This window comes from Ornithodoros turicata, chromosome 8, assembly GCF_037126465.1.
Source record: "Ornithodoros turicata isolate Travis chromosome 8, ASM3712646v1, whole genome shotgun sequence".
Lineage (NCBI taxonomy): Eukaryota > Metazoa > Arthropoda > Arachnida > Ixodida > Argasidae > Ornithodoros > Ornithodoros turicata.
The window spans coordinates 25,712,564-25,736,884 of record NC_088208.1 but is presented as its reverse complement, the minus strand read 5'-3'; the positions used below and the strand labels follow the sequence as shown (position 1 = coordinate 25,736,884).

Genomic DNA, 24,321 nt, shown 5'->3' with positions numbered 1-24,321 from the left:
ATCTGTGCTAAGTAGCATTATGGGCGTAATTGTGGGGGTGATTAATAAACGCCTTGCCCGATTTTTTTTTCTGTTAGTTTCTTCATTATTACGACCATCATATAATTGCTCCCATGGGTGTGTGCTAAATATGTGTGTGCTCGCCGATGATGCGGAGTTATTCGGAGTAAAACATGTAGGGTGGCTGTTTTAGCGGCTAATTTATCTAATTATAAGTTTCACAGGTTTCGGTGTTGGATTAAAGGAGCAGTGAAATGTTCTTTCATGTTCTCTTTTACTTTTTTGGTTAAGCCTTGTGCGAGAAATAACGAGTTCTTGGCAAAGAACGACAAGCGCAGTTGACCTGAGAGGCCTCGCATTTGCTCACGCTCTTGAAATCCTCAACTCTTTCAAACAGCGCGTAAGTGGGCGAGTGAAGTCGACGTCATTTCGTGACGTACGCAGTCCCGATGGGAGGGCCAATCAGATTATTCGTGACGTACTCGTCTCGGATGAAGCGCCGTAGCAGTGGCAGACAAATTTTTCGGTGACCAATGAGAGCTTGCGGCTCCTCCCCACGCGAGCCTGATGCCACGCAGGTCTGCTGACGTCACGCGAGAAGATAGGGCCGGGCCTATGCCTGCTTTCTCCTTGCGTTCCTGTAAATTTTATTGCGCAGGGCACACACACTGCACAGCGAAAATATTGAGCATGATGCTTCCTGGTCGACTGTGCTTGATTAATTGACGAATAAAACTGGGTTCCGAGCCAAATTAAACGTATCTTCATTGCTTCAAGTCATCCCAGGTCAGTACAACGTAATGTGACCATTAAAGTGGCCATCATAGATCATGATAAAGAGGTCCCTAATACTGTGAGTAGTTCACGGTTTATGGTTCTCTGCATGCAAGCTTTATTCCAGACATTTTGGTACATAGCCCAGTATTGCACTTCGAGCTCTTGGGCAATTTACAGCTGAAAATAATTCCACGCTTCCTCACACCCCCGGCCTCGTGGGTATGACTTCACGTGCGGTACGCTTAGTCAGCCAGCTCAAGTGAGAGGACGTTGCAATACAAGTCACTGTTAGGGGCTACCCACACTTCGTAGACGCAGCTGTAGCATAACGCACCAGCATAACGCATAAGCTCATGTTACATATGAACAACAGGGAAAAAAAAAAACGCTGCAATAACATAAGGTGTGCCGTACCACATTAGAAAGTTTGTTCAGTGTCTCTTTGATGCATTACGAAGAATACAGCTCTAACTCGTCTGATCCTATTGTCATTGGACAGACACAACGCAAATGCCCTCTTGACCTCAAGAAAGTTGTCTGTGACTGGCCAGCTGCATATCGACATGCTTCCATCTTCTCTTTCCTTAGGACCTCTGTGGAACAACATCCTTTTGGAATCCTTGGTAGCGAGACCTCCTCACCCTAAGCGCGCTGGACTAGTTATGTTGAGTTGGACCAACACCTCCAGATATTATTTTTCAAACCAACCAACCAACCTGTATATAGGCATTGAGCGCCCGTGGAAAAGCCAACTATATTCAAGTTCAACTTGGCACGCTGCCGTTTTTACAGTTCTTCCTGTTAGACTTTTGGATGGGCGACCTTCAATCAATTGAACTCTTAAAGGTAGCAAGCAGTAGTGCAGTCTCGGAACCAGCTCGATGGTGGTCGCCAATGTCGTGCTGTATACACTGGCAGGTGGTAGGTTCTAATCCTACCACCGACTGTGCTGTCTGAGGTTTCCCTGGGTTCTCCTCATACTTTCCAGACGAATGTCGGAGTAACAGTTCCCCCTGAAGTCGGCCCAGACGCATAGTAACCCCCCTGTCCCCCACTCCTTCCTGCTGTCCTTTCTCCATCTGTCCACCTCCGTACGCCGCTGCTTCGCGACGCTAATACGGAACCAAAATAAACACAAAAAATCTCGGAAATTTATCTATTCAATAGCCTGAGCCCTCAGTGGTCTTCTCCCCCCCCCCTTTCTGCACAATCCAAATTGTAAATTACGAGCAACACTGGGTTGAAGATTCCATCAACTCCGCATTGCTCGTTAAGCGACAAAACTACATTATGTGTGGACGGGTACCATTTCCTTGAGCTTGAGGAGGTGGTAGGGACAGAGACACAAAACACGAGCAGACAAGACAAGACCTCCTGGACAGACAAACTTCAACACATGCTCATAACACTGGGCCTAAAGGAAAAAAGTCTGCTACATGTCGGCTACTTGGTCACCCGGAGCATTACCGAGCATTCTCGGGATTGCTCAGGAACATAGATCACTGTTGCTTGACGAATTGGGGACTATTTCCCACCAGACGCCGCCCCAAGCCGTTTTACCGCAATTTTACTAGCAAATTAAAGATATTAGACGGGTGTTCACACGAGCGACATTCCCCAGAATACTACAGCGGAAGATGCGAAAAGCGTCATAGCTTTCTGCTGTCACGTGAGCGTTCAACGTCGTGTCGTGTCTTCACGTACACTGCTAACCGTGGGGAATATCCCGCAACACAGCCACAAGGTATTCCGTAGCAGACGACAGGAAAAGACGCTGACGGTGTCATCTGCTAAGTGTCGTCTGCTAAGCGTCATCTGCTAAAGTGTCGTCTGCTAAGTGCGCAGACGCCACTCCCGATATTCCGGCACAGTGCGGACGATGCTCAACATAACACGGGACGGAACTTCGGCTCCGTCCTCCTGAGCAGTGTTTTCACTTTTTCTTCCACTAGAATCTTCCGCGAGGATGTCGCCCGTGTGAATACACGGTAAGAGTACCCTGTTACATTTGGAACTTGTTACGCTGGGTGCGTACAAGCAACAAGCAGTTAAACTTCGCTGTCAACATAAACTGTCTGTCTGCTACTTGAAGAATCAGACATGTTCTCACGCAGTATTTCTCTTCGACGCGTTGCACTCAAAACCCGAAATCATAACACCTGGTTTACGGACCGCTGACAATGAATATTATTGTTTTTCGTGTCCATCATGCATATAGCATCCACACACCTCGTTAACGCTTTCGGCATACGACAAATTATAGGCCCGTCCAACGGAAATTGCCAGGTGTAGCCTGGTTGATTTCGTGGGAACGGTGGAAATTATAGTGGCGATATATCCGACACCTTGGCTGTCTTCATTGGCGACGCGGACTGCGTTGGAAAAGGTGTTAACTCTGTGATAAGAAAGAACATGTCCTTGGTGGGTGCACAGAGCATGTTGTCTCTCCCCGTGTACGTGAACAGGGATCTCCTTGCAGATATAATCACAGGTGATGCAGAGAGGGACGAATAATTTTTGCGTATTTCTGAGTGACACTCAAGTTCGCCGGGTGGATGACATTTGAAACACGTATAGGCGATATCTTGGATAATGACTGCGTCTTGTGCTTCGGGTGGTGCAGGAATAAGTAATGGGACAACAACTGGCACTACAGTAATCTTGAGGCTGTTCGTGGAATGCTTTAGGATACAAGGGCTTGAACATGGGGTCTATAGCGAGGCACGCAAAGAGAAAGTTGGTACAGCGTTATTGATATAGGTTACTTGATTGATTGATGCACGCGACACCGCTGGTAGGGAATCGGTGCGCCACGAGGTGGAGATTACTGGCGTGTCACAAGGAGTAGACGAACAAGACTACTGAGCAAAATTCGGCTCGTCTGGACACTCGACCTTTCAACATCGTTAAAATTCTCCGGTGTTGGTCAGCACACTACTAAGTGAGGGTGATGTCAAGCACTACTGAGGTTTCCCTTGGAAACCCGTCTGATCCGCTTTGTGATCCGAACTTCAACTGCATGGAGACACTCGGCTAATGTTCTCCGTCTGCTGCACTTCCCCCGTTTTTTACGTAATGTTTTCATTTATTTGTCATTTTTAGTTTTCGTGGTGAATATACACTCCGAAAAACGTAATTTGTGTCCTTTTGGGGACTATTCCGACAACCATTAGTTCATTTCGAGACTAAATACACGGAAGTGTATGCCAAGTTTAGGGACTATCTGCAATGTTGCGGAGTAAAGTTCAAGGTCAGGGAACTAAAATGGGGAATAAGCACAATTTAAGGGACTGGGACCTGTCTAATTGCTTCCCAATTTAGTCCGTTTTCTCTCTCTCTCATAGGGGATATGGCTATAGAATAGGGGTGATGGGGTAGCCGGTCTCGAACCTTGTCGCGACTCACGTGTCCATCTTTTGTCCACGTCATCATCATCATCATCGTCAGCAGCAGGAGCATCACTGGTCAAAATTGCGCAAGTAACCTGCCTAAACAGAGGTGGATATCGAAGCACTAAACAGCCTGAGGACGTTGCTTTCGCGCAATCAGTCGTTCTTCTGATTCCCATTTTATCTTGGCGTTACCACGAAATGAATTCAACACCAGACAAGCAGGCTCAATATCCGCGCTTCGGAAATGCCTCGTATGCGTGATAGAAATTGTCCTTGGGCCATTCACGCAATGCTGTAATACGTATCATTTTCTGCCCAGCCCAAATGCCGGTCTCTCTACCGTGCTACGCATCCGAGCATAACCCACTGTGGCACCATAGAACCGTCCAAATTATAACGTGCGGCGCGGGGCCTGCCACGTCAAAAGCATAGTCGGAGGCTGTGTTCTACACCGTTCGCGGCTCGTATAATCTTAAGCTGCGGAATAAATGTGATCTGGTTTCAAAGGCCTTTCATTTACAGCGTGCCAAAATCCGACCACGCCCAAATCTAATACCTGGTTTCGGAGGGCTGCCGAGTGGGTATTTCAATTTGATTTATTTTGTTAGCTGATCTCATTGTGACAGTCTTTCTTCTGCAGCTGGTTCATCATTACCAGCATAGGGACTTTCCAACGAGATATAGGCTTCGTGGTTCAGCCGTTTCGTCCAGATGTTCAGATGACCAGTTGAAATATGACGTTTGTTCAAAAAAAAAAAATGTTGATGTTGGGGGGAAAATGTAAAATTTAGAGATAGCGAAGAGAGTTAGCGAACACCTGAAAAGGCGAAGTAGATTCGAGGCGTCATTGCAAAGGTAGGGGCTTTAGTACAACATAAAAGTGGTAATAGCTATTGTTCTTTTATGATAAAACGACATCCGAACATGCAGGTGAGTGAAATTGACATTGGTGAACCATAAAGTATGAGCGGGCAGTTGGCTACTACAATTGACTGCAACAGTTATCTAGTGGTCAATTGGCTACCACAGAAAAGGTCAGTTTAGTGTTACCACTACTATTGCTATATTACTAAATAATACGTTGTTATTAGTACCAGCGCGCCATAATTGTCACAAAAAAAGGTGTACGTCTTCCATTTTCAACAAGTCAGGGCAGACCGCGATGTCGTTCGAAATGATGATTGGACTACAGGTGAAGTAAGGGCCGGTTCCGCTAACGGCCTTAAGTTTGCCGTCTGACTAGGGTATAACCATGCTTTCCAACAAGGCTTGATCTCTGCGTCTTCGCATTGCTGTCCCTTATATAACAAGTTTCTAAGAATATATTTGAATATTGAGTTCCACGTAGCTTCGAAGCTGGAATCGATTAGGTTTCGGGTTGCTACGGCATGATGATCATTAGTATTTTGAAGGAATACAAGTACTTCTGAACGAGAAAAAAAGAAAAAGAGAAGGTTAAAAAGTCAGCATTCACAGCCGCTGTACATTTAAAGGGATCGCGAAGAGATCCAAACTCCTGTAAGCATAAGTAATGCATCCCGAGCCACTAATACGTTCACCAATATCTTCCGTTTTTTTTTTGTGTGTGTGTGTGTGTGTGTGTGTTTGTTTTTTATATAATCAAACTCAACTCACGTTCACCACGTGCAGAGTAGAACCGAGCATTGGTTAGAATAACGAATATATTAACGAAAAACCACGGCCACGGCTGTCACCGCTGAAAAATCACGGCTGTCAGACATATGTCGGCACGGTTCCCTTAGAAGTCTGCCCAGGACGCACATTCCCCCAGAGCGTTAGTCGTGACGTTGCCCACCTCTGTGAGGCCGACAACGGCGAGCTCTTTCTTAGCACCACCACCACCACCACCACCACGGCCAAAAGAGGCGACTGCTGCGACCTTACCCCCGTCGGCGAGACGGAGAAACTACATGTGACGTCAGAAGCAGGTGACCTTCCGCACTTGCGGCCTGACTTGGCGCAATCTTGGAGTGATCAAGTGATGCAAGTGACTGCATGCCGCTTGTAGGGAGTGTATCGGGCGGTCGCTCGACGCTTGTTTTGCCCTAAAGCTCCGCCCACGTTGAATGCGAAGTGACAAAAATCTGATATATTTCCAATGAGAAGCCTCCTTGTGAGTCGTTCTTCGTCGAGAACTCAGATTTTTCGACAATCTCTTTTTGGTCCCTTTAACACCCCACTTCCTCACCGCAAAAAGTACAAACATTTCAAGAATGTCTGTGCCCCACGTTCCTTCCAACAACTTCCTACAACTCCGCTTGCGCTACTTCATCCTATACATGGAAATAAGCTGGTCACGTCTGCCGCTAATCGCGAGGGGGAACCCACACAGTTCATCTTCAACACAACATAATTCTCAACAGCTCAGGCAAGGCTAAAATTAATTGCGTCAGGTTACAAAATCTGCGAAACAGGTCGGAAATTAATTTAGAATTATTCCAATCGCAACAGAAGTACAAAGCACGCCACGAAGTCATAAATCAAAAGCCGCATCCCAATAACTGACGAGGGAAGTGTTCTTTCATCGATAAGTGTCCCCCCCCCCACACACACACACACACTTCCCCTCCGTCCCTCACGTCGTTGCGACAGCACACAACACAAAAAAACTTTGTTCGTTAGCTTCACGTCTACAACTTCTATTGAAATGTCTCAGCAGAGCGGCAATCCCAATTGCACTAGAGATTCTCGCCCTCAAAGGACTCGTCACACATGATAATTACAGGCTCGACACGAATGCAGCTGGGTAGAGAGACGTTTCTTTCTCCACGCTTTTTTCTTTTAATACTCGCTTATCACGGCGAGCATCTATACGGCATCTCGAATTTCTGTTTCCAATTATCTCGTTTCTGTTTCCCGTCCGTGTTCCAGTTCCTCCCGATGTCATTCAAAGCCACAAATCACTTTGCCTCACATACCCCGCAGGTAGATTGCCTGCCCTGTATGCCTGTAATGGAATGGCGAATCACAAATCACCCGAGCTGGCCATTACGCAATTATGAACCACCCATTTGGACGTCCGTTCATTTGCTACGCTCCCTGCTAAACGAGCTTTAAACGCTGAGCCGCACCCGGTCATCCAGTGTATATCCCAGGGCCCGACCGACATAAGGCCCCAATGTCTTAACAGGTGCCGAAGCTATATGGGAGTCCCACAATTGTGTGTCATTATAGCGTGAAGCGTGCCGGTTTGGTTTTTCGAACCGTAACGAAGCCATCGTACGAAAATGGGCTATTACGGGCTCTTCATGCATTGGATCAAGTACCAGCATGCATAGGGAAGATAGACGCAATATGTATGCTGTGCTGCAGGGGTGTAGAGTATATTGTCGGTGCATGTGTTCGGACACCTGCGTTTATAGCGCCTTGCCTCGGGGGGAAGGGGTGCAGTGTGGTCAGGTTCAGGATCAGTTACTGAATATGAGAAAGTTGAACGGGATGAGAATGGGGGGGGGGGGGGTTCGTTGGTGGAAAGAGTAAGCTTGTGTGATGCTCCAGATTGCCTGTTGGTGGCGCGCTGTCCTGGGAAAGTGGTGGGAAAAATTATTATTAAAACGCCGTAGCAAACCATAGTGTAGGTCTGTCAGTGGCTTTTACAAGGCCACGTGACACCACGAAATCGGCAGACTATGTTCGTGGACGTTGAAATTGTGTAACCACAGCAGTAATAGTGCAAAAAAAAAGAGAAAAAAAAAGAGAAGGTCATCACAAAACAAAAGCATCCCTGACCAAAAATCGGGTGGGTCCAGGTTCGATTCCTGGCGTAAGCTCCTTTTTCCTGAGTTATTTGATTTCATTAAGATAGCTTTCAATGGAGAGCTCATATAAATTCATATAGGTCGTGTATGGATCATTCATAAAGAGTTTCGCCACAAAATTTATTGTCGATGATGGATTGAAGCTTGTTTTGATACATTGGCCATAGACGATGCCATTTTTTTTAAAACACTACAAGACATCAATTGGACCTGGTTCTGCTACAGCTGTGTTAGTTATGCTGCTATGATACAGATGATATGTACATCTTGCGCATTTGGTGGGAGTATAATGTTCTTTTCTTATGGCGACCAATGCTCTAACATGCCTCGTTTTAACAGCTGCAGCGGACGAGCGTGAGATATTGCACTTATTGTAAAGTGGACAAAACTCAGTCAAATGCAAAAGAAAAAGGAGATAGATGAAACGGGCCAGGAGACATGTTCTTGTATCGATCAAATACACTAGGTTGGAAAAACTTCGAAAAGCTTCGAAAAACTACTAATCCGGTGTATTTTACAAGTACGGGAACCAAAGAAAAAATCTGAACGAAATAAACTTAAGAACGGTACGAAGAAAGTCTTACGGTAAGTACTTAACGTTCAACTTGAACACCAAGGCGAAAGAATAAGCCAGCCGCCACCTGGCTTACACAGCCACCTGACGCATCCTCGCTATCTTACCCAACCGCAATGGGAATTTAAAGGTGCTAATGCCGGCGCACGTTACAACTCGCGATTGGCATCAAGTTCTCAAGCAGTTGAAATGGGGCACTAATTTGCGCAATCACACCACCGGCAGAAAACTACACAGAGCATTATAAAGAAAAAGAAAAGAAGCGGAGGCATTCGTACCGACACACTGGACATAATCCGGGTCCATATTTTATTATTCTGCTTCTAATTCATTTAACGATAGCAATTAGCCACCTGGCTTTTGTTGTAACTCTCCCTTCCCGGGAAAAAAAAGCATTCCTCGAGTTCACCGTGTGCATGGCATACGCAATTCACGAATTTGCTTTTCTGTTTCATTTCCGGTGGTGTATATTCTTCTAAAATCTAGACGTCGTCTGCCGGTAATTTGATAATGGACGAGCGTTTTATGTCGGGGGACATCCCGCGCGCATCAAGGGGCAGCGAACTCCTATCTGACTCTGTGAGTTAATTCCGTGCGTGCTTACGGTAAGAGGGTCAATTAAAGTTAATAACGTCCTATGACTATGTGCAGTGGCTATCGCCCGCGGCGCATCAGGCGAAGCCGAGCCCTGACGCCGTAATTAGCGTATTCAGTGGGCAGTTTGGCGTACTACCGCACAAGGGGGTAAGGGGGGGGGGGTGAGAGAGAGCTGGTATATGCTTGCTCGGATCTTCGGAGACAAAGTCTGGAGAAGTGATTTTCCCGAGCGGCAACTTTTGTCGAAATCAAGTGAAAAGAAAGAAGCACTTGACAAGGTGTTGTTACGCTTGTCTGGCACTAGGAAACAATAAGAGCGATGAAGTTTCGTTATCTCATTTACATCTTTGTTGGTTATGTGAGGGATTACGTTATCAAGAAGGTTCGTTACCCTCGTAGCTTGCCGAATTGTGGTGCTCGTTTTTTATTGGGTTAGATTACGTAGCAACTGCGTATTTTAATGGCGCGATAAATATGTAATTGTCCCGCTGTCACGCTATAGCGAATATGAGCTGTGCGTTTACCAATTATAATAATATTAAGAATTCGGGGCTTTACGTCGCGAGACAACTGCGATCACGAGCGACGCCACAGCGGTCGGGTCTGTGGATTAATTTTCGACACACCGCACACCACATTTGACGTCCTCCGCGGAAGACTGCGCGTGTCTGAGGAACTTATACCCTTCCACGAAGTTGCCACAGTCCTCGGCCGGGTTGGAACCCGCGATCTTGGGATCAGCAGGCGGACACGCTACCGACTGAGCCAACGGGGGTGGCTGTTTACCAATTCAAAAGGCTATAACGAAGTAACGATGGTTGATTCAAATGATTTATACAAGTTGCTAATGAAGGGCGGGAGCCCGTATGACATGAATACTAAATCTTTTGATGAGAGCAACCTTTCCCGAGTCCCAACGAGTTCCCAAGGGGCTTCCCAACGAGTATTAGGAGCTCGTTTATTCCCCAAGAACAGTCGTGGTCACCCGGCATGTGAATCCACGTGTTACGAGACTTTTTCGCCAAATCGTTCTTTCTGCTGCACACTTTTTCTCTTGCACGTTATCATTTCGGTTGTATAATCTGTCCTACATTTAGTTTTTTTTGTTCTTTTTTATATCTATGTGTGCCCTATTTTAAAGCAAACGTACGCTCCTCTAGGCTCGCAATACCAGTCTTCAACATCCGTCCGCGCGTTACGGAAGTTTTAGAGGATGGGAATTACAGAAAGGAGACTCCCAAAGATTGGCAACAAGTGAAGCGGGACCGGCTGTCCCCTGTCAGCAACGACGTCACCGTCTGTTTCTAGAAACACGTGTACGACGACGCATGCGCAAGAATGTCTTGCTCTATGCACTCTCTCCCAATACGAAGGACCGTCCAATCGTGCCCACAAGCCGCTCTTGTTGTTTCCTAGTAAATAGTACATCATCCACAACAACATGCGTAGAAGTTTCCCAAGAATATGATGAGTGGTGTAGAAGAAAGAATATGTATTCTACGTTCATCCGCGTTCGTCGGTGAGACCAAGCTGCACTCAAGACCAGGTCCCGCTTGTACGAACCTTGAGGAAATTCCTCAGTGATGTCCTCAGGCACACACTACATCTTAACGCTGCTCTTTCGTTGAGCACAGGCAAGGCTTCGGAGCCTTTTCCCGATAAGAACTTACACATTCGGAACCCTTCTGCGAAAGAAGCACTTAATATATTACTCTGAACAAAAATCACGAGAGAAGGGCAAATGCGGTGTTGTAGCTAGCGTCGCATACAACAGATGTCCCGTTGTTACGTTGCCGTTTCGGACCGAGTACACGTGAACTGGTAGGTGAGCGAGTGTTCAAAGCCGCGACAGCAGTGTAATGAGAGAGAGACGACGCAAAAACAGACGTCAAAGCACAGTACTAACAAAAAATAAATAAATACAGAAATAAAAACTAGTGAGTCGCAGGATAAATCACGTACGCTGTTACCTAGTAGCCTCCTTCTCTCTTTTCTCTCTCTCTCTCTCTCTCTCTCTGCGCATATGCGACGTGGCATAACGTGGTCACTTGCGCGCTATAAAAGACAGAAAATCCTCGCTGTGTCCTTCCTGTTCGAGTGTGCGTCGACCTATACCGTTTACACTTGTTTCTTCTTCAGCTCACGTGCTAAAAGAGCTCAGGTGCAATTAGAAACCTCGTTAATGGAAGGCAATATTTATCCATCTTACTTATTGTGAACGCTGAAGGGAGCAGGATGATTTATCGGGGCAGGCTCTGTTACTTTCTTTTTGGGGGGTTAACGTTGTTCTTGCGTGCCATCTACCTTTAAACGCACTTAGCGCTAAATTAGCTGCGCGCGCAATTATCTAGAAACGCACGAATCTCCCCCTTTTTTTCTGCAAACGGCGTTACTTGCCATTGCTACGCCGGTGTGGCACATCTGTAGCCTCGTGTACCAGTCAAACCTGGTACACTGCTGTTTGCAACATTACACGTATGTGTGTGACAAGATGAGAATAGCGCTTACCTGAACCCTTGCTTCTGTGAGGTCTACTCTCATTGCCAGTTCTTCCCTGAAACGAATACGAAGCATAAAGTAAGTACTGCACAGGAAATTGAAGTAGAATCGTGTGCAGATTGCAAACTCGCCGTAAGATAACGATTGACAACAATCGGATTTTTAGAATATATCTCTATGGTGCACGACCACTATGGCAACTTTCATCGCCTTAGGTATACCGCTTGGTACGATTGAAGTTACCATACCTTGGATGGTACCATTGAAGAATTATATTCAGTGATCCTGGAAATGGAATGTAGTTGAGATAACATACAAGTTCTGTATCCGTTCTCTACTAGTTCTGTCGCCAGGCATATGTCTGACGACTGTTGCAGTAATACATAGCAACCTAAGTAACAGCAAATTACCCTTCTTCACAGAACTTGTATGTTAGTTGAACTACATACCATTTCCAGGATCACTTAATCTAATTCTTCAATGGTGTCATCCAAGGTATGGTAACCTCAATCGTACCAAGTGGTACCCCTCAGAACCTGTCAGACATATGTCGGCACAGTTCCCTTTGAAGTCTGCCCAGGATGCACATGCCCCCAGGGCGTTAGTGGTGACGTTGCCCACCTCTGTGAGGCGGACAACGGCGACCTTTTCCAGAAGCACCACCACCACCACTGCAACAGTCGCGACGTTGGCCGCATGGGCGTGGTCGACTACGGCAGGCAGGTTCATCACCACAACCACCACCACCTTAAGAACTATAACTCTCTTCGGCTAGGTTTGAACGTGTTCGTGAGGAAGTTACCGGAACGGTGCACAATTTGCACGATGTAGTTTTATGGGACGTCTTCAAGCGGTCCTCTCCCAAATAATTTTGTCTCTGACCACATGGGAAAGGCGACTCAATACCCCGGGACGTCCTCGTCTTGGCAGCAATATACACCTTCTGGGTTGCGAGGAAAATACAAGATGCCAATGATCGAAGTTTAGGGTCATGGCTTATATTTCGCAGAGAGCTTTACTCCCTTTGTACATCCATGTTGCTTTTGGACGGGAGTACAGAGGAGGAGAGCCATAGTTGACTTGCTGAGGGTGTCTCGGACACCCTAATATTAGTTCAAGGAATGCCTTCATCTAAGAGCGTCTGGATGTTGTTCATGTAGGAGCCTGTAAGCTGTGCGCATAAGTGTACATATAGGATGCAAATATGATTGTGATCATTGTAAAAAAAAAAGATAATGAATTCGAAATTGCATTGTCTCATCTCTGGGCCCGCAGTATGGACAAATAAATAAATACATCTCGCGTACAGGACGCTGCGTTGTTTTTTAAGGTCCTCCTCCAAGCAGCACAACATCATGACAACAACAGCAAGATGTTGGACTGCTTGGGCAAACGAGCTTTTGAAAACGCCATACCATGTTTGTGATCCCATATTCGTTCCCGTTGCTGCAGGTACTGTACAAATACCCCTGGACATACTCATGTTAGTGCGAGCATGCATCGCATGTGTCCAATACACTGTATATGGATTGTGGAAAGTATGGCCTCCAATATATTTGATGCCGTGCAGCGTTCCAAGTATTTAGCGATTGCGCAGCCTGCGTTAGGATGTTTGCGCCATTGCTGTCCCACGTGTATTAAACGCAAAAAAAAAAGAAATGAAGACTCGCTGGATCAGCTTCCAACAAGACGAGGACATCCCAGGGCTGTCCTGGTCACCATAAAGTGCGCTCCGTCGTGTGAGCTCAGGGGGCGCCTCCCGGCTCATCACTAAAGAACTCGGACTCTTTACCCCGCAACCCAGATTCGGTCTCATATTTGGATCTAAATCTGGAGTTGATGTACTGCTTGCGACACACTTCTCTGAAGTCTGGAGCAGCTCCACAAGCATCCACTACCGCCAGTGCCGCATGCGAAAAAAAGTGGACTCTGAAGCGACGGCGGAATGTTGTACGCACGCGTATGACTCGTTTATGACGCGTCTAGTCAGTGACACAGCCGCTAGGAGGTACTTGCAGAGTGGCTGGAGATTTCAGATAAGTGTGTCAGAAACAGAACATAGTGTGTCGCCACTGTGATCATGAAGCACCATCTGTACACATACAATACAATACATAAAGCATAGGTTTGAAGGGAAAATAAAACACGTCAGTTGGTACCGCTGACTCCTGTGGTCACACGGTTGCGTTTTCGAATCCGGCTGAGAGCGCCAGCAATAGCTTGAACATGTCTTCCACTGTTACACACACTGTGTGTATGTTGAGACTTCAGAGACCGTTAAAGAACCCCCAGGGCCAGTGACGTTGCCAACTGTCTCGAAACTGTTCAAATCGAGGAAGCAGATGACTGATCATCCATGTGGCAGGAAGAAGTTACAAAGCGCGTGCCCGAAGAACAGCGGGTGACGTCACGCGGGGTACAGGAGGTGGCAGAGGCAACCTTCAGAAGTTTCGGTTTCGTTTTGAGCTTCCCGGCTCTTTTGGCAACTAACGAGTCCCCGATTGCCAAAGCAACTTTATTTCTCATTTCGGGAGAATGTACCGAACTTATTTACACGGCCTTTATAATAGTTTCGGATTGTTCCGCACTCTCTTTAAAGCCGCGAACTGTTTAACACTACGCAGGACTTACACAGGCTCTTCAGCGGGTCTCCTTTTAAAGAGGGTTCAGCTGATATGGTGATGATGAGTTTGCCCCATGGATAGTGATACGCATATTACTAATCTAAATTAGACGCAGCTTGCAATGCGAACTATGGTGCGAGCAAGCATTCGACCTGATCCTCTGGCAAGGCGGTAACCGTGCAGTGTGTCCTTAATTATCTCATAAAACAGACCGCTTCCGTAATTACAGGCCGCCGGTATCTTACTGCAAATTGCGGCAATTTTGAAGCGCTCAGGCGTGGCCCCGTGTTTTTTAGTGCGCCCTAAAACAGCGTCAACTGTTACCTCAATAGTGCAAATGTTACACTTATGTCTTCTCAGGATAGCTACCTTTATATAGGGGCCATTACAAGTGAGACGGAGCCGCGTAAAATAGACGGAACAGCCAGGACCGGTCCAAGGCCGTTTCAGACCGTGTTTTTTGGAGCGCTGATGGCTATACGGTTAAAATAGACTGCTTTGCTTGAAGTATAAGTGGCATCTGTTGCCGCATTGCGTTGTGGCAACATTACGCGAAGCAAAAATGTTGCTGTTTCTGCCCCCCCCCTTTTTTAGTACCTTGTCTCAGCTACCAGGCTAACCTTTTCAAGCTTTTCGGTGTGCTATACCTTCACATACCGTAATGTACATTTGTACTTTTTCATAGAAGGTCCAACTGGCCATCCTGTTGCGGTAATCAACAGCGACATGCGCAGAATGGCAGTATGATTAAGAGATCACGTTCCTAGTCTTTTATCGGTGGCCAGCACACTACCAAGAGGTCGCATTGCAGGCTCTGCTGAGGTTTCTTGAGTCACCCAAGTTGATCAATGCTTTGTAACTTGTGACTTGTATACTTTCGGACTACTGGGCTATTGCGTTGATTGTGACAGACACCACGTGACACTATGTTGTGACTCACACATCAGTGTTTGGCTCTCTGCATTTTCGTTTTCACCTACTTCCCCCTGTTCCCCTTTTCCTTTTTTTTTCTTCGTTGCTCTGCGTAGGTGTACTGGGGTAGCCAGTCTGATTTAGTCGTGACTTATCTGCCCATTTTCTTCTTCTATATCCATCACGATCACCATCGTTTCTCGGGTTGCTGCTGCATTCTGTTGTATTCTATCACGATCGACTCCGGACACGTCTTCCTTTTAAAGTCACACCGTTACAGGGCAAAGCGTCGTGTAGGTCCGTCCATAGTTTCAAGAGGCAAACAGCCACGCGACATCTTATATGACACGGACGACCCTAGAGAGCTATTGGATATAGACAAGTTTGGAACAGTGCCCAACACTGCAGCCAATTTAAAAAGAAAAAAAAATACACGATACGCAGGGCACTTCATCAGCTCCACGTTTATATGCGTGCGAATGGAGAGAACCTGATCAGCAGAAATACGCAAGAACGTCGAAAATGAGTATGACATAATCGACACGGCGGGAATAACCCACAATCTCGTGTAATATATAGGGTTATGCGAGAGACGCTAGCACAGGGCGTTTCTTCGTCTATATAATGGGCAAATTGCGACTTTTAAATGTCGAAGTCCCTCACCTCACACCTCGCATCGCATTTCGGACAGAGCGCAAGAACGTCACGTGGGCCGGTACATAGAATAGAAGTAGAAAGAACACCGGTACACAGGTATAGTTACACCGGGTGCAGATTAAAAGCTTGCTTTAAGAAAGAAATCAAACAGCTTTTTTTTCTGGGGGGGGGGGGGGGGGGGCAAAACAGAACAGCAGGTGCAGAGGTATGAGGGACCCTACCCTCGTAATAAGCACAGGCATGCATTCTTGCATACCATCCTCTGAAAAGTATATTAGCGAGCCCGTCAATTTGCATAATGAGCGCTTTCCTTTGTATCACTCGCCTCTCCATCACAATCATGAGCAATCACATTCGCATACATCACCTCGAGGACATAATCTTCATGATTTTGAACTCGCTTTTCTTCAGCATTAAAAAGAAAAAAGAGACGAGGGTCGCAACGTATATGCAAAGCAACATCACGACTTCATGCAGAACGGCATGCCTAAACGCACAGTTTTCTCTGCTGCGAAAACAGAAAACAGCGGAAGCGATCTTTCATTCTATATACGGTCGCCAGCCCAGTCCAGTCACACCAATCCTTCAATCCTATACAAAAGGCAGAACGACAGGAAGGGAAAAGCATTCCGTGCCTCTTATTTCCAGCTAATTACTGCTAATAACATCTACAAAGTTTTATCAACAAAAAATATGCGCTTGCATCCAGCGTATACGACGTTACTTCGCATTTATTTCCGTCGTGTATACCCCTTTTGATGACTAAACACACACACACACACACACACACACACATAAAAAACGCGAAACGCGAGCACGCAAACTCACGCGCACTTACCCAGAGCGTTGTGCCGTACACACGAGCAAATTGAGCGGTGCCCGAATGTATTCAGCGTAGCCTGAATGCGAAGTAAGTGAGCACGAGCGCTAAACATTCTGCTGGTCATTTATCCCTTTAAGTAGAAACACGAGTTCACGAAGCAACATACACTTGCGCGGCAAACGGTGCTTTTGAAAGAGTTCTCGAGTTCGTTGAACATTGCGTTGCGCCACGCAGTTTAACGTATAATGAGAAAAATGTGGGGGTAATTTTCGGAACTTCAAGGGCTGGCACGTGAAGATGATACCTAAATTACAGCTATAAAAAGACAATGGTACACACGTTAATGTCAGTTTGTAAGAGAGTTCGTCCCGCAGTCTAATGTCAGTCCGTTACAGATACTCGAGTTCTGCATCGTCAAGCCATAATCATATCGAGTCCTCTCTCCGTTACTTGCGTGCGTCAAACAATAGACGACGCGTATGTGTCGCATTACGTTAAGAGGCAACGCGTCATGGAACAAGGAAATGAAGTGATACATAATTTAGAAGCCTTGTGATGAATTACAGCTGCGATAGAGGTTAAGCTTAGCGTGTTACTCTATAGGCTGAAATAATTTTATTTCGACGCGAGTGATGATTAATGCGTCGCGTGAGGATGCGTCTCGCGCACTGATATTTGTTTTTGTCTTTTATATACAGCGTCAAAAGGAAGATGATGTCTCGTAGCAGCTGCATTTTAGTTATGATGTCACCGTATTTTAGTTGGACAGGCGCACGTTGTGTATAGGAGAAGTGGAAGATGTGTCAGTATATACATGCATTGGTTGTTGTGAAAACGCAGCTCAGAATGCCAAACTTGATAAATAAAGGGGCTCAATGTTGCGTGTCGCGACGCCATAATTTACTCTGAAAGGATGAAAAGTTAACGTCAGTCTTTCATGTTTGCATGCTTCCGTGTTTGTCTTCGAAAAAAAGAAGTGTGATTCGTGAAGGGGCAACTTGAGCTTAGGCACATAAAAGGATGACACGACACCAACAGCTTTTATGTACCTAAGCTCAGGCTTCGAAATCATGGATAAGGTCCACCAGCTTTCATGCATTTATGCCATTTTAACTATGTGATTCGTCAGGATGATGGTAACTAAACCAAAGTGAAACACGGGGGAAGCTTTAGTGTCGAAGTTTCGACTGTCATTCAAAATATCATGATAATGACCATTGCGTCTCGACGTTGGTTTCCTGTGTGCCCGTATTATGACGTAAACTGCATTTACGTTTTTGCCTGGTTACATGCACGTTTTGAACCAGAATTACGTGTCTAGAAATATCCTGGTTGCAGTCGCATTGCATGTCTCGATTACAACCAGCGCCACCTAGATAAAGAAAGCCTAATCTTCCGACAGCTGTAGCTATGCAGACGAGCCGTCATCAGCCGCATGGATGGCCAATAGTAGCCACAGAAAGCCTGTGTTTGAAATCGTCTGCGTCGATTGTCTAAAGCAGACGACATCCCGATTCAAGCCGAGCGTTTACACGAGCGACATTCTCAAGAATACTCCAGCGGAAGATGCGTAAAACGTCATAGCTTTCTGCTGTCACGTGAACGCGAGTGCTCAACGTCATGTGTCTTCGTGCTGTTCTAAACATGGGGAATATGCTGCGGAGCAGCCACAAGATATTCCGTAGCAGACGACAGGGTCAATGGCGTCGTCTGCTATGTGCGCAGTACGCCATTACCGGTATTCCTGCGCCGCGCGAATGCTCAACATGAGACACGGGGGAACATCCCCCCGGATAGCAGTTCTCTGCTTTTTTTTCCACGAGAATATCCCGCGAGGATATCGCTCCTGTGAATACACGGTGTCTGTCCACGTGACGAAAGAGTGAGAGGAAGAATTCAGCAGTCTTTCTGAATCTAGATGGCGTTGCTGCAACCCGGAACTTCCATCTGACGCTAACAAACATTAAGACTAATACATTCCAATTCCTTTCACTACACAGCCCTCTCTTTCTGCGCGCATCAGAGGAGAAAAGCGCGGAATTAAGCTTCTCTTTTAATAGTCTGGCGCAGGGTGTGACCCCTTCCGCGGCGACCACTTTTTCTGGAACATTCTTCCGCGTATTCAGACAAAACCTGCGTTCAACTGAATTTGACGCAGCAGAGCGGCGACAACAACAACAGCGACGTCTGTGGTCGCGATGATGACCCGTGGCCCTTGAGAACTCGCAAGCGAAGGTATACCGTGGGTGGATACCCAGAGAAGAAGAAAACGTTATCCAGGTCCTTTTGTGGTCTCAGAAACAACGTCGCCTTTGTGGACGGCTAGCTTTCTGCAAAACGCTCACGACTTCACTAATATACATCCGTTTTATTATCCGATGTTATTATCATGGCCGCTGCCGAGTGACTGACTGGTGCCGCCCGCCTTTCACTGAAGCCGGCGTATAATATTAAATTGGATTTCTTATTTCTTTTTTCGGAGGACCTCGAAATAGGTTCCTGCCTGTGTACACGCCTTTCGTCTATTGAGGACGAAGCGACTGAGGGCTAAGTATTGGGATATTGCTTGATCTGATGCGCTTTTATGCGCTTGACGTGTTGGAAGAGGGATTAGGGAGGTAATTGGTCACAATGAATGTCGTGACTTTAGAGAAGTGGTCCGAAACGTCGTTTCGCAACTCTTTTTGGCGTTACATATGTTGAAACTAGATCCGTCACAGTCAAAGTAGGAGGCGATGTGGATTTCTTTTGTGATGCTTCTTTCTTTTTTTTTCTTTTTTTTTCCTTGTTTAATTGAACCGGGTTAGTGAAAGAACACCGGGAATACCTTTTGATCCTGTTTCGTTTATTTATTTATTCATTTTTTCCCCTCTCTGTAATTTATTCTTCTTTTGAAGTCTGGATGATCGGCTTGTACGCAATGTCTGACACATAGGCCGTTTCAAGAAAGGCAGTGATTTCGTCCTACAACGAAAAGCACGTTCCACGGAGAACATTAGAACACGGATTGAACGTTTCTTTTTCTTTTCTTTTTTCTCTATTTCAGGGTTGGAAGCGTGGATGAAGTTTCACGAAGATGTGATTGTCGGTTTTCACGAGTTCTGCTTCATTCTTCACCTCTTACTTACGTTGTGAACACTTTTTCGCAGAGAGTGTAGGAAAATTGAGGCATCATCATCATAAAATAAAGTTGTTGTTGAGGCAAAGTAGTCTACAGTGAACGGTTATCATGCGGAGAACTTCAAATTTCGAATTGAAGAAGAAGATACTACGAACAAAATTTTCCCTCTCCATGTCTCCCCCTCTCTAATATTTTTATTTTCTTGTGTGTGTGTTCATCTGGAGGCGACATGCAGCGTGGGGAATCGTTCCTCCGGGGCTGACTTCACAAGGAACTCCTGCATGCCTCCTCCCATGCGTTTCCACGCGTTTCGCACATCATACTTGATGTCGGTCTTTATATCATTGCTCGCTTTGAATTGTCGTCACACTTTCGTTCATTCATTCGTATTTCGTTCGCTTGTTGTTCACGAGTACCAAGGAGCTTAACACTTTGGGACACCACCGAATTACCGCAGCACATCAAAGACGCACTCTCTCTGTTCTCTTTCAAGAGATGCTGTACCTTCTCCCTTCACCCGTATCTACCTACACTGTGCCCATCATATATAGTGGCCATATTCATCACGCCAAAAGCATCAGCCATCGTCAAGATGGCAAACGGATATCTACGAGACCTTCAATTACCCAATACACGTGCATCTCAGATATTCGTTTTTCGTGACCGGGTCTTCTTCATAAACCTCGCATTAGACGCTGCTTCCCCCTGGCTGCAAAAACAAACTTCTCAAATCTTAATACCAGGCTATAGCTAAAAGGAGATACAACGCGAGCTATACGAAGTTCTAAGGGCTGCGCAGCAACAAAAAAAACCTGCAGTGCAAGAGTAAAAAAGAAAACGAAAAAGAAACTAAAGAGACTCCACCCTCGAAATAGGGCTCCGCTAGCGTTCGACGTGGAGGGAATGGTAAATAAATGTAATTGCCGCGGAAATGATAATGGTATAAATACGTATAATCACCATTCTGGTTCGGCTCAGATAAGGTCTATACATAATAGGTACCGGTCTGCCTGCGATGTGGTTGCTTCGACGACCGTATCATGTGTTCACAGATTGTTGGGTGTTTGTATAGCTGGTATATATAGGATCAAATTGTTCGTATCGGTCAAGAGAGGGCGCACGAAATGGTCGCCTTTGTGGAGAAGGCGGGGGCGACGATCGTGAGAAGGATGCTTCATTTTAACTATTTGAATGCGCTGATGGACTATGCACGGGCATCAGCATACACTGTCTGCCATAACTTACCGACCGTTGAAGGATAGTGCGCGGTTAAACGGACGCTGTACGACGTATAGTCGCCCCACGCTGTTATTAAATGTTAGCGTGAGAGTGGCCTGTGCCAAAATGTTGTCGTTTTCATGTTGGCGTGAAGGAAAAAAATCATAACTTTGTCTGTGTCACAAGGCAGAAACGCTCAGAGTGCGGTGACGACGTCTGGAAGATTACTTAGATGCTAAGGTCAAATCATTGATATATCTTCGTCGCATTGTAAAAAAAGAACACGTCTTGTTTTGCAAGGGAAAAAAATTAGCCGCAGCTCTTTGGCTGCACGTGTAGCATATGTTTGTAAGTGCTCAAACGTCGCCGTGCCAGTACTGGACAGCTGTTTCGGCCTTATTGGGCCATCGTCAGCAGTACGCAGGCGGGCAACGTTTGAGCGGATGACGTCAGAAGGTCACGTCTTTGGCTTGGCTAGTACGATACGTCACGGCTTCTGGTTGGATAGTAAAAGGAAATCGCTGTTGTGGAGAATAGGGCATGGGGTACTACCTGTGAAAGACAGATTCTATTTATGGGGTAAGACCAGTAGACGGAACTGCGCACATTGTAGTCGCATAGAAACAGTAAAACATGCAATTTTCGGGTGTAAAGTGCCTGCATACCTGTGGTTATGCTTCAAAAATATTTTGGATTTAGTAGTCTAACTTTTGAACAAGCTGTGGTGATCCATATCGGACAAATAGTTAAGAATCAGCAAATGTTCTATCTATTGGTCGCCGCAGAAATTGTCTATCAAGTGTTGCTTAATAGGTGTGGGGTAGTCCATGGAGGTGATTGTTGGAGCAAGGCGAAATTTAGAAATATTGTGAGCTATTATGTCCGCATGTGGCTTAGGAGGGAAAGGTTACGTTTGGGGCCGCAAAGCTTCTTCAAACAGTGGCAGTGCAAAGGCTTCAGGGTGGTGGACGGGTTCATCAAGTTCCACTTCAGTGAGTAAGTACGAATGAAATTATGTTTCCCGATCATTTGAAAGCGTTCCAACAGGGGAGGGAATTAGTAAGATATGCGGGATGGTTTAAATGTGAAGCACAGTGGTGTTGGCACTCCTCGAGAGTATACGATGGGATGCAGCACATCAGTGCGATAGCAATGTGGCAATGTTTTAGAACTTGTCTCAGTTGTTGACTCAAGGATAGAAATAGGCAAGATACGAGTAACAAGTGGGGTGACAAGCGGGATAAATTGTTAGTAAAGTTTAGGAAGATGAGTACACAATCTTCTGTGGCTCATCTCATAGAGTCAGCAATACACAACGTCGCCATGCCAGTACTGGACAGCTGTTTCGGCCTTATTGGGCCATCGTCAGCAGTAAGCAGGCAGGCAACGTTTGAGCTGATGGCGTCAGAAGGTCACGTAGCACGTGCTACGTGACCTTCTGACGCCATCCGCTCAAACGTTGCCTGCCTGCTTACTGCTGACGATGGCTCAATAAGGCCGAAAGAGCTGTCCAGTACTGGCATGGCGACGTTTGAGCACTTACAGACACGTCTTGCTTGCAGTTTATAACATCGTTTTTTTATATTTACGTGAAGTATGTGTAGCTGATCTACATTCGCATGCAGTCGTTTATTACTGCAATTTTCGAGCTGAATGATGCGGTGTTCTAGAGTTTGAAAGTTTTGACTTGACAGACAAGTTCTATAGTTTGTTTCATTTTAGTCTTTCTGTCTCTCTCTCTCCCTCTCTCGGAACAGTTCTTGTACAAGGGACGCCTTGCGCACGTAATATACTAACACGATTCGCGTAACAAGAGACGCTATTTGAGAAACTTTAATACGAACCGATGTATTTTATAGCTGCTAATCTACTCTTCATTGTGTCCATCGGTAGCCGGTTCTCGCCACAAGAAGCACTTCGCCTTTGTGCTTACCCGGATTGGAAAGGGCAAGCCCATCATGTCCAACCATTTACGCGAAACGTCTTCGACTTAACTGCCGGTTGGAGAACACAAACGTACGGTGTTCAGAGAGTACAATAGCGTGCCAGGTCGTACATTTAATCTGCGCGCAAAACTGCACGTCCCACACCCCCCTTGTCCCAACAGGCAGTGGTCATCACGGCTTATCTACACGCCGATGCTCCAGTTCCGAAATTACCCAGCGGCGCAGTGGTACTTACACAATAGGTGATTCTTCTCCTTATACTAGCGCCGACTCTGTAACCCGCGGATGGCAGCAGCTTTGCAACCGCTGCGAGGGTCACCACCGGCTAACTTTAGGGGATCAAAATCAGCTGTTGACCAACAACGTGGTAACGGCGGCTTCTTTTGTCTTCTTCTCCAGGGTTATGCCGTAAGTGCTATACAGGTAAAAAGTGACATGCGAGAGGTGTGCCTTAATTGCGGAAGTTCGGGATAAGCCTAAGAATAAAGGTACGCAAAATGACCGCGGTTAAGGGTGTGTGAAATTGTCGCGACTGCGAGGCAGAGCGTCGGTCTGCGGTTTGCCCGCACGCTTGACGCCAAAGCAGAACTTGAAGCAGACAACGGTTGTGACGTCGTTTTCAGTACGTACATGCCCATGTGTGCCCCCTTGCTGAATTTCTCAAACGTTCAAAAGGAAATGCCGACACAAGTTCCCAGGACGTACGATAATTCCCTCCCCCGTCGAGCAGCATGTCTTGATATCATGCAGGATCATGGCCGTATCCTTTGCGGTGCCTGTTCCCGGGAAGATAGTTTTCTGCTTAAATCATGCAGGTTAACAGTTCGGTAACAGCGGCGTCGCTATCACCGCATCTATACAAACTTTTTTCTTAAATTCTGTGTTAGCACCGCGAAGTAGCTGTGGCTATGAGCAGCGTACACGCGTGGACAGATGGACAGAAGACAGCAGGAAAGATGAAGGGACAGGGGGGTCAGTATGCGTCATGGGCCGACTTCAAGGAGAACTATGCCGACATTCGTCTAAGTCTGCTGGAAAACCCAGGGGAAACCTCAGACAGCACAGTCGGTGGTAGGATTCGAATCCACCACCTCCCAGTCTGGGCGTGGGAGGCGATCATCCTAACCCATACGCCACGCGAGGTGGTCTCTATATGCCAACATCTCATATAGCGAGAATGCAAACTAAAATTGCGAAAAAGGTAATGATTCAGCAGGTTCATCGGTGAGTGTCAAAGCACGTGGAAATCTATGAAGTGGCGTGGATGGAGATTTGAGACAGTTCTGTGAAAAGACCAGCAGCACGGCGGAGAGGGTTAAGGCGTCCTGCTCGTTAGTAGAAGCCAAGGTCATGCTGAAGACTGCGAGGTGGTGGGTTCGAATTCTACCACCAGCTGTGCTGT

At 46.3% G+C, this 24,321-nt stretch overlaps 2 protein-coding genes across 4 annotated transcripts in view; one reads left to right on the top strand and one right to left on the bottom strand.

The window, feature by feature from the left end:
• Positions 1–19,724, top strand: part of LOC135366776 (uncharacterized) — a 91,199-nt gene extending 71,475 nt beyond the window's left edge. The window contains exon 4 of the mRNA XM_064599684.1: positions 19,681–19,724. The gene's annotated coding sequence lies outside the window, so the exon portion shown is untranslated. The remainder of the gene's footprint in view (positions 1–19,680) is intronic.
• Positions 1–24,321, bottom strand: part of LOC135366775 (homeobox protein aristaless-like) — a 62,859-nt gene that overhangs the window by 4,747 nt on the left and 33,791 nt on the right. For all 3 annotated transcript variants that reach the window (XM_064599682.1, XM_064599681.1, XM_064599683.1), the window contains exon 3: positions 11,628–11,673. In XM_064599682.1, the coding sequence (XP_064455752.1) occupies positions 11,628–11,673 (46 nt within the window). The remainder of the gene's footprint in view (positions 1–11,627; positions 11,674–24,321) is intronic.